The sequence below is a fragment of the Mesoplodon mirus genome, assembly GCF_964341445.2.
Source record: "Mesoplodon mirus genome assembly, chromosome: 4".
NCBI lineage: Eukaryota > Metazoa > Chordata > Mammalia > Artiodactyla > Ziphiidae > Mesoplodon > Mesoplodon mirus.
Window position 1 is genome coordinate 64,571,233 of NC_138979.1, and position 10,764 is coordinate 64,581,996.

At 51.7% G+C, this 10,764-nt stretch overlaps 1 protein-coding gene and 1 long non-coding RNA gene across 3 annotated transcripts; one reads left to right on the forward strand and one right to left on the reverse strand.

Annotated features, from left to right (window-relative positions):
* Positions 1 to 536: 536 nt before the first annotated feature.
* On the reverse strand, positions 537 to 4,230 carry LOC309802495. The gene is made up of 3 exons (XR_014293812.1): positions 4,141 to 4,230; positions 1,125 to 1,238; positions 537 to 871 (listed from the first exon to the last, which is right to left on the reverse strand). It is a non-coding gene; the product is annotated as an uncharacterized lncRNA (long non-coding RNA).
* A 41-nt stretch (positions 4,231 to 4,271) lies between these two features.
* COMMD4 (COMM domain containing 4) lies at positions 4,272 to 10,764 on the forward strand. Of its 2 annotated transcripts, none has more exons than XM_082618088.1 (8): positions 4,272 to 4,355; positions 8,648 to 8,719; positions 8,929 to 8,994; positions 9,194 to 9,233; positions 9,526 to 9,645; positions 9,829 to 9,909; positions 10,219 to 10,395; positions 10,482 to 10,764. In XM_082618088.1, the coding sequence occupies exons 1-8, from the start codon at positions 4,353 to 4,355 to the stop codon at positions 10,520 to 10,522; spliced, it is 600 nt and encodes a 199-aa protein (XP_082474214.1). In that variant the 5' UTR covers positions 4,272 to 4,352; the 3' UTR covers positions 10,523 to 10,764. The 2 variants fall into 2 exon arrangements, with proteins under 2 accessions (XP_082474214.1, XP_082474213.1); XM_082618087.1 differs by lacking the exon at positions 4,272 to 4,355 and adding an exon at positions 4,898 to 5,252.

Here is a 10,764-nt window from a genome sequence, read left to right on the forward strand (position 1 = left end):
TGAGGCCTTCCCCTTCTCAACCCTGGGTGCCCATATAATCAGAAGACATCTGAGTCTGCCTGTCTGTCTGTCTCTAAACAGAGAGGGAAGGGACTTGCCTGGTGGTCCAGTGGTTAAGTCTCCGTGCTCCCAATGCGGGGGGCCTGGGTTCATTCCCTGGTCAGGGGACCAGATCCCGCATGCTGCAAAAAAAAATCCCGTGTGCCACAACTAAGACCCGGCACAGCCAAATAAATAAATATTAAAAAAATAAAACAAGCAACAGAGTTGGGGGAACTCTTCAGCGTGGGCACCCTGCTTGACCTATCACCCCAGAGCCTGACATGGAGAAAGAGACAGTGAGTATTTGGTAAATGAGTGAATGAAGGTGGAAGTAATCCCAAAGAAGGTGATTTCCTAAGACCTTTCTCCAACAGGTGCGACCAGTTCCCCTTTCAGCAGCTTTCTGGACAGGGAACCTAGTGTGAGGAGTAGCGGGTACAAAGCCCAATGTTTGTTGGCTTTTTAAATTTTATTTATTTATTTTTGGCTGCGTTGGGTCTTCATTGCTGCGCGCAGGCTTTCTCTAGTTGCAGTGAGCAGGGGCTACTCTTCGTTGCGGTGCACGGGCTTCTCATTGGGTGGCTTCTCTTGTTGCAGAGCATGGGCTCCAGGCGTGTGGGCTTCAGTAGTTGTGGCCCGTGGGCTCAGTAGTTGTGGCTCGTGGGCTCTAGACTGCAGGCTCAGTAGTTGTGGCGCATGGGCTTAGTTGCTCCGCGGCATGTGGGATCTTCCCGGACCAGGGCTCGAACCTGTGTTCCCTGCACTGGCAGGCAGATTTTTAATCACTTTGCCACCAGAGAAGTCCCCAAAGCCCAATGTTTTCTGAAGCCTGGGGAGGCAGACCGGATGGACACGGGGCTTGAGGTGGGGTCTGGGGGGGCAGAGCTACTTCAGGGCCGCTAGGAGGTTGTCAGTCTCATGGAGGTCAGTCCTTGGGTCCCCCCCTTGCCTGCAGTCGTGGCTGAGAGTGAAGATGCACAGGGACTTGTCTGGGACTGGTCCCTTGGTCCAGCCCGAGGAACTGACCCTGGACCATGGGCCTGCGCCCCCAGCCCCTCAGACCCCCTCAAGGAGACACTCACCTCCGATGTGGGGCTGCACGAGTGTGGCAGGCAAGAGAGAAAGGTGAGGGCCTGGGCATTAGAAGCCAAAAAATCGCATCCTGGCCAGAGGCTGGACCGGACTCCCATGATGATCTGTGGGGCAAAAGGATAGGGTCTTCAACTAGCCCAGGGTCCCAGGGCTCTGGTCAGGGCTCTCCCCTTATGGGCTCAGTAACTTGGGCTGACCCTCCCAGCGCTGACCTGGGGCTTTCTCTCAGGCAGGCAGGAGGTCAGACAGATGAGGCCTGGGCTCCCCTGCTTGCCTCCACCTCCTTACAAAGCCTTCCTCTCTCCACCTGTGAGGTGTGTGGGGCTGGGACGAGCAGGCGCTCACCTGTGGACCTCTGACTCCTCTGCACCAGGTGGGCCTGGAGAGCCTGGTCTACATACAGTGCTCCAGCACATTCCACTAGCCACCGACCACCTTTTAATTCTTTGTTACTGGGGATTGTCCTACACCTTGTAGGATGTTTAGCAGTATCCCTGGCTTCTGCCCTCTGCCCTCTGGATGTCAGCAACACTCCCTAGTTGTGACAACTAAGAGTATCTCCAGACATTGCCAAATATCCCCCCAGAATACAAAATCACCCCCCGTTGAGAACCCCTGGCCTTAACACCTCTAGGACAATGTTGGGTCACAATGAGAGTGCGTTACTGATTCTGACTTTAACGGGAATACGTCTAGTATTAAAATATACACTAGTGGGACTTCCCTGGTGGTCCAGTGGCTAAGACTTCCTAATGCAGGGGGCCCGGGTTCGGTCCCCGGTCAGGGAACTAGTTCCCATATCTAGTTCTGGGGCACGAACCTAGTGGGCTGAACCTATCTAGTGGGATGCAACAAAAGATCCCGCACGTCACAAGGAAGATCCCATTGTGCCACAACTACAACCTTGCACAGCTAAATAAAATATTTAAAAATATATATATACACTAGTATCTGTATACTCCTGTCCAGGGCTAGTACACAAGTATACTCTATCAAAAATGAAAAACATGACTTTCATCCAAGTGAAGGAATGCACGTCAAATATTTTATTCAATTAATGAGGGAACAGTAAGATGGTAAAGCTAACTCGAAGAACATTCTGAGAAGTATTTCTAGTGCACTGGCAAAGGCATTTTGAAGTGTGTGCTAAGTTAGAGACAAAACCTGATAATTTCCCATGGGGCAATACAACTGTAATCTTTGGGGTTAACTTTTCTATTGGACAGAAATCTGTGAGTTAACATAATTTCTCAGGTAGATTTTCCTACATGAGTGGTTTTCAAAGTGTAGTCCCCAAACTGGAAACCTCAGCACACCTGGGAACTTGTTGGCAATGCAGATTTTCAAGCCCCACCGGAGACCTATTTAATTAAAAACTCTGGGGGTGGGGCCCAACACTGTTTTAACAAGCCCAGCAGATGATCCTGATACACTGTAAAGTCTGAGAACCACTGCCCTAAATAGGCAAATAATCTTTGTGAAACAAATCTGTGAGACAATGCTCCAGTATGACATTAAAAGGACATGCCACCCACCTTTTTGCCTTATTTCCAAATTTAAATAATTTGTCTTTTTGATGTTTGCTGTTTTGTTTTTCAAATACTCTATCAACTTAAGGTAGTTTTCATCTATTACTAATTTTTTTTCTTTTTAATAAAAAAATGGTTTCCCAAATTTATCAGTTCTTTTCTTTAACCTACTGAGATGGTGAAATACAAATGGAACTATTCTTATACTCTTAAAATAAAAATTTTTATTGATATGGTGTATTGTAACACTCTTGACTTCAATATGCTGATGTTTATGATTTTTATAAAGCTCTTTATAAGTGAGATCAATTTTAGCAGGAAATAGCTTTCCATCTCTTTCTATTTAGGGAGCAGTTTAATTGCCATAGGCTCTATCTGTACTTTGAAAGCTTGAAAGCTTGCAACAATAAAACAAGCGGGGCCTAGTGTATGGGTGAGGGGCATGGAATTGAAGACAGATCTCAAACTGTTCAATTTCTTCTTTGGTTATTAGTCTATTCTCTAGGTTATTTTTGTTGTTGCTATTTTGGTTTTTTTTGTTTTTCCCTCTTCAAGTGAACATGGGAAACTTAGTTTTCCTAGACTAGCCATTAGCTCAAACTCACAAGTAAGCAGACTTAGTGCAATTTAAAGCAACCTATTTTTCTCCCATTAGGTTGGGAAAAATTAAGATAAACATCTGATGTTGGTGAAGCTGCAAAACAGTTCTCCTGAGGGTGTCAACTGTTACAGGCCTTTTTGCTAGGCACCTTAAGGGATTCATCAAAATGAAATAAAATACCTAGGCACTTGAAGGAGATATCTGGGGTACCAGTAATGTTTCCTTATTTGGGTGCTGATTCCATGGGGTGTATGGTTTATGAAAATTCATTAAGGGGCTTCCTTGGTGGTGCAGTGGTTAAGAATCCGCCTGCCAATGCAGGGGACACGGGTTCCATCCCTGGCCCGGGAAGATCCCACATGCCGCAGAGCAGCTCAGCCCGTGCGCCACAACTACTGAGCCTGCGCTCTAGAGCCCGCAAGCCACAACTACTGAGCCCACGAGGCACAACTACTGAAGCCCGCGTGCCTAGAGCCTGTGCTCTGGAGCAAGAGAAGCCACCGCAATGAGAAGCCCGCACACCACAACAAAGAGTAGACCCTACTCGCCGCAACCAGAGAAAGCCCGCGCACAGCAACGGAAGACCCAACGCAGCCAATAAATAAATAAATTAATTAATTAAAAAAAAGAAAACTCATTAAGCTCTGTGTTTACACTACGTAGAATTTCCTGTATGTGTATTCTATTCCAATAAATTTTTGAAATATGTCGTTTGCCACAGCCCACAGCTGTATGTAATGGCATTGCTTACTGACGCAAAACATGGAGACGACCTGAATACCCCGGCAGAACGGAAGGCGCCCGCTCCCTTAAGGCGAACAAATTAAACGGCTTCCACTTCCTCTTCCTACTGCTTGGGTTCTGTTCTCAGTTAACCTGGGGGTTGGCGCTGGTCCTTTCCAGGGAAAGGTTCTGGGGACTGAGAAAGGGACCCGGTATTCCGCCCCAACAGCTCGGAGCTCGCCGACTTGCTCCCGCCCCGATCCGAGGGAGCCCGCACCCTCCCGCCCCAGCGTCACGTGACCGCCACATCACCTGACCCGGCGCGACCGGAAGGTGGAAGTCTTGGGCGCGGGCTTCCCGGCGCGATGGTGAGGGATCTGGGGTGATGCGAGGCAGTGGGTGCTGGGGGCGAGCAGAGTAGGAGACCCCAAATCTCACCGCCGCGGCTGCGGGAAGGGTGGGGCGCCGGGTGCGAGGAGTTGGGAAGTCTGCCGGGCCCCTCAGCAGACACTTGGGTGCAGTCGTGAGGGCCGAGGCTCTGGTAGAAAAAGGCCTCCCTTCACCCTCCTCCCTGCAGGATGGGTAGGGCAGGGCGGGCCGGCAGGCTAGGAGTGCCCTGACGGGAAGGAAGGGCCCGCGCACCCCAGGGACACGAGCTGGGGCTTGTCCCTCCAGGCCTTCCTCTGCCCCAAGATGCCCTCCCAAAGGTGCCCACTTCCCGGCGCTCCTGTGGGACCTGGAGAAAAACTTGCTTACAATTAAGCTCAGTCTTCTGCACTGTTAGGAAGGCCCTTCGCTCTTCCCAGAGCCAGAAAGGAGTAGATTTGGGGTTGGGATTTCCCAACTCATACATCCATTCATTCCTTCAACAGATTGTGAGTGCCTGCTGTATACCATGCACTGTGCCAGGCACTGAGACTTTGGCTGCAGGAGGGAAGGGCCAAGTTGGAAGTTTGAATGGGCAGTCATAGTTAAGACTTGAGGGGAAGGGGCCAAACTCACCTTGTGCATAGTGTCAGGGAGGCGACCCAAGAATGACATCATATGAGGGCCTGGGAGCAGGGAAGAAGGCTAGCTGGGTGCAGTGAAGTTTGTGTACCAGGGGTTAGGAGGCATGGAGTGGAGCTGGTGGGAGGCTGTATCTTCAGACAGGGAACAGCATTCAAAGGCTTCAGGTGAGAGGGAGCATGGCTCCCTAGGAATGAATGCATTTCATCACCTGGAAGAGTAGAAACTGCAGGCTAGTGAAAGATGAAGCTCGACAGGTAAGCATAGACCAAAGCTTGATGGGTCTTGAGAGCCACACAGAGGAGTTTGGACTTTAAGAAGAGGGTGCTGGGGCTTCCCTGGTGGCACAGTGGTTGAGAGTCCGCCTGCCGATGCAGGGGACGCAGGTTCGTGCCCCGGTCCGGGAGGATCCCACATGCCATGGAGCGGCTGGGCCCGTGAGCCATGGCCGCTGAGCCTGCGCATCCGGAGCCTGTGCTCCGCAACGGGAGAGGCCACAACAGTGAGAAGCCCGCGTACCGCAGAAAAAAAAAAAAAAAGAAGAAGAGGGTGCTGGGAAGCTAGGAAGAGCCTTTCAGCTGACTTGTGGAGGGAGCATGAGGGGAACAGAGAGCCCAGCCTGGGGCAGCAGGCCCCCCAGGAGATGGTAGTGACTTGAGATAGGGTGGAGAGAGTGGAGATAGAAGTGGGGGAAATCAGCAGGGCTCAGGGACTAAATGCATGAGAGAAAAAGGAGAGGGAGGGGTCTGGGCTTGGTTCCCAGGTGGTGGTGCTCACTGGGGTGGGGGCAGGTTTCAGCTGGAAGAGAACCAGTTACTTTGGTATGCGCTGAGTGAGGCGTCGGAGCTGCCAGGTGCAGCTGGCTAGGAGACAGTCTAGATTTAAGTGTCTGGAGCTCAGAAGAGAATCTACAATGGCAGTTATAAATTTGGGAGTCATCAGCACAAAGATAATCATTGAACCCTGAAATGTGTAACCTGTCTCAGCCAGAATATTAGTTGGGAAGAGAGGACCTAGGACAGAACCTAGAGAAAAGCCAGCATTTTAAGAAATTGCACAAGGAACACGTGCTTATGGTAAAAAAGTAAATAATATAGAGATGGTAGTAGTCAGCAAAAATGCAGAGATGGTAGAAGACTTCTATGGGTAGAAGGCAGGGACCCATGAAGTTAGGAAAAATATTACCTCTCAATTTTGGCTAACTTCACACTGAAATTTAGTATTTTCTTCAATTATGAGTGTTGGCAACAAACCCCAGTATGATTAGCAGCACCTCTGACTTTGTCACTAACAGAAATCAGATATTTTCATACCACATTACAGCTGTTGGCATTGTTTACATATTGTTTATGCTCATTTCTAAATTACTGTCATTATTTGACTTGAAACATATGTCACATCACCAATTTGTTTTGAATACTTTGATAACTTTTTTTTTTTGGCCACTCAACACGGCTTGCAGGATCTACGTTCCCTGACCAGGGATTGAACCCAGAGCCATGGCAGTGAAAGCCCAGAATCCTAACCACTAGGCCACCAGGGAACTCCCTATTTTGATAACTTTTAATTAGTTTCTTTTACTATGGAGTTTTTCCTACGTATTTTTTAAAATAATTATTTATTTATTTGGCTGAGTCGGGTCCTCGTTGCGGCATGTGGGATCTTTCGTTGCATCGCTTCTTGCAGTGCGCGGGCTTCTGTCTAGTTGTGGCGTGGCCTCCAGAGCGTGTGGGCTCTGTAGATTGTGACACACGGGCTCTTTAGTTGCGGCACCTGGGCTTAGTTGCCCCACGGCATGTGGGATCTTAGTTCCCTGACCAGGGATCGAACCCACATCCCCTGCATTGGAAGGCAGATTCTTTACCACTGGACCACCAGGGAAGTCCCTCCTGTGTATTTTGTACATCTAAAAACATCATTTTGGGAAAAGCCTATAGACTTCACCACATGCCTGATGAGTCCATGCCACAAAATGGGTAAAAACTCCTGAAACAGGAGAAGTACAAGGCTGTCCTTAACACTCCCACCACCTCACCAGCAGTCCCAGTCCCCTGCCCCAGAATAATGACAGTAGGCAGTCTGCAGGGATCACCATTTGGGGGCTGGGGAAAGGAGGGTGAGCCAGAAAATGAGACAGAGGCCAGGCCATAGGGAGAAGTCCAGAAGAGTATGTGGCTTCAAGAAGAAGGATGGGTTTGTGTCAGATGCTGCTGAGGAGTTAAGGAAGAGGAAGACTAGATTTAGTGAAGAAAGTCATTTGTGACCATGGCTAGAGAACTTCGTTGGAGGCCCATGTAGAAGCCCCAGTGCAGTGGGGTCAGGTGTGATCAGGGGGATGACAGGTGAAAAGGAGGATTGGAGGTTGAAGGGTCATGGAGCAGGTCTGAAGTGACTGATAAGGTGAACGATGGGGCCAAGTAGAGAACATGGGATTATGGGGCTGCACTGAGGGCCCAGCAGAATCAGGAGAACGTGGACTGACCGTGTACCCAGTTTGCGGGTTTTGTTCCCATCATCTGTAAGCAGCCCAGATAGAGGCGTGGGAAGATGAACATGTATATTGCTGTGCGTTAGAGCTTTGCCACAGAAACAGGACAAAGGACAGTTGATCGGGGGGAGGAGGATATTGTCAAGATGTGGTTGACCAGGTGGGTTTGCATTCCTAACAGAGGAGATGGACCTTGAATAAGTAATAAAACGTGATATATTCTGTGATAAATGCCATGGAGATCAAGAAGGAAAGATAAACAGCTAAAGCATGATGGTGAAGAGCTGTTTTATTTTTTTAAACAGCTTCCTTGAGATAAAATCTACATAAAACAAACCATGTGTGTGTAAATATATGGTTCAGTAAGTTGTTTGGGTTTTTTTTTTTTGCGGTACACGGGCCTCTCACTGTTGTGGCCTCTCCCGTTGCGGAGCACAGGCTCCAGACGCGCAGGCTCAGCGTCCATGGCTCACGGGCCCAGCTGCTCTGCGGCATGTGGAATCCTCCCGGCCTGGGTCACGAACCTGTGTCCCCTGAATCGGCAGGCAGACTCTCAACCACTGCGCCACCAGGGAAGCCCTGTGGTTTAATAACTTTTGATGCATATATGCTCATGAAAACATTACCATGATCAAGATAATGAATACATCCACTGACCCCCAAAATTTCCTTGTGTGAGGGGCTATATAAGAAAGCATAGTCAGAGAAAGTCCATCAGAAGAGGTGTCATTTGAGCAGAGAGCTGAGTGAAGTGAGAGAGCAAGCCATGTTTAATTTGCAACAGGAGCAGCAGGGAGGCCAGTATGGCTGGAGCTGGGGAGGGAAAGGAGAAGGTGAGATGGTCACCGGCACCCTGAGGCCAGGTACTTTGTTGTGTTCCATGCTGCACCCCCAGCGCTTAGAGTGGGCTCTCCCACGGAGAAGGTGCCCAGTCATGTCTGCTGAGCACATGAATGCCTGGGACAGCCTTGAGAACAAGGTTTGGTGGCAGGGTGAGTCAGGGAGAGGGTTCTCCAAACAGCCTGGTAGTAGGGGAGAACATGTGGGCCAGAGGGCACGCATCTTGGACAGGCAGCAGGAACCCTGAGAAGCAGTAGCATGGGAGACACCTGGCCATACGTCAGCCGGCCCTCCAGCCTGACCACCTACCTCACTTCCTTGCAGAGGTTCCGGTTCTGTGGTGACCTGGACTGTCCTGACTGGGTCCTGGCAGAGATCAGCACGCTGGCCAAAATTGTTGAGTGCATGGGGTCTTGGGGGTGGGGGCAGAGAGGGATTGCGGCTGGGGGCTCTGAGGGTGGAGGGTGGTGAGATCACTCTTGAGCTCGGGCTATCCGAACATGCTGTGGGATGATCATGTATGTGGCCAGCCCTCTCTGAGCCAGCCCACCAGCATGGAGGGGTGAGGTGGGTCAGTCTGGCTGATGTAAGGCCTTCCCCTCCAGTCCTCCGTGAAGCTGAGGCTGCTGTGTAGCCAGGTGCTGAAGGACCTTCTGGGACAGGGGATTGATGTGAGTGCAAGGCCCCACACCCCACTGTCCCATGACCCTGTGACCCCCACTGCCCTGAAAGTGCACCAGACCCAGGGAGACGGGTGATCAGTTCCCACCCTCCCTGGATACCTCGTGTCCTTACCACAGGATCCAGGCCAGGGGTTGGGGGCTGGTGAGCAGGGGTCCGGCACCCCTTGAGGGCCTCCTTTCTCCACAGTATGAGAAGATCCTGAAGCTCACCGCTGATGCCAGGTTTGGTGAGTACCCCACTGGGTCCGCAGACATTGGGGCAAACCCGGGTACTCAGCCTGGGGCCTGGCACAGAGGCCCCTCCTCCCAACAGCCCACTCTGACCTACCTGCCTCAGCAGAGGAACATGAGGAAAGAAAGACATTGCCAGCCCTAGGGTCCTCTGCCCGCTCCCAGTGGGGCAGTAGCAGTGCTCACGACTCAAGGAGGCCTGGGAGCTCTGAGCTGAAGATAGTGGGGTGTCAAGGAGGTGGCTGGAGCCACAGTGACACCCCCCACTCCACCCATGGCTCCCCCCAGAGTCGGGTGATGTGAAGGCCACAGTGGCAGTGCTGAGTTTCATCCTCTCCAGTGCGGCCAAGCATAGCGTGGATGGCGAGTCCTTGTCCAGTGAACTGCAGCAGCTGGGGCTGCCCAAAGGTATGGGGACGAGGGCAGGCAGGTGGGTAACCTGTGGGCCAAGGGGTGCCAGGCAAAGGTCAGGCTGTGTGACCCTGAGATGCACCTTGCCCTCTCTGGGCCAGGAGCCTGAGACCTGCCCTTTGAGTGGCCTAAGCCCCAGCACCCACCTGCTAGCTCAGGGGACCTCCCTTCGGCCCCCAGAGCATGCAGCCAGCCTGTGTCGCTGTTATGAGGAGAAGCAAAGCTCCCTGCAGGAGCACCTGAGGGCCTGCAGCTTGCGAGGTGAGTGTGGGGTGCCTGGGTGGGGGCTGGGTTCCATTCTAGAAGGTGCATGTGGCTTGGGAGGTGTTTGTCCTCAGAAAGGAGACTTAACCACATCACATGTCGAGCAGTCACAGAGCTGGGATTCCTGACACCAGCCCTGGTTTCTTTCCTCTGAGATCTGCTGTGGGTAATCTGAGCTCCTGGATCAGAGGGATGAGAGCTTCTCAAAGGCCACATAGCCCTGAAGGGTTCAGGGCTGAACCAGGGTATGGGCTAGGGCTGCCTGGCTCCCCTTTCTGTGACCCTGAGCCCCTTTTGGTCTTGCAGTGAATAGGCTGACAGGCGTGGGCTGGCGGGTGGACTACACCCTGAGTTCTAGCCTGCTGCGGTCCGTGGAAGAGCCCATGGTGCACCTGCGGCTGGAGGTGGCAGCTGCCTCGGGTGCCCCGGCCCAGCCTGTTACCATGTCCCTCTCAGCAGACAAGTTCCAGGTCCTCCTGGCAGGTGAGGCTCAGCTGTACCTGGAGGGCAAGGGGCCCTCCCAGATCCTGCCTAATTGCTGCCTGCCTACCTGCCTCTTCCCCCTGCAGAACTGAAGCAGGCCCAGACCCTGATGAGCTCCCTGGGCTGAGAAGAAGAGCTCATGGGGCCCATATGGAGCGGCCCTCCAAACTTCTCTTCAGGGGGTGCCCCAGCTCCAGGACCCTAGGGGCCTGGTCTCCTGGATGTCTGGCTTCCTAGGTTACCACCTGAGAATTCAGCCTAGGGATCCTGAACACTCTTGCAGCATTGTCTTCCCTCCCCCATGAAAGGCACATGTCAGTGGTTTTCATGAGAAGGAAGAATAAACAGAAGTGTAAGAAGTGTAAAGAA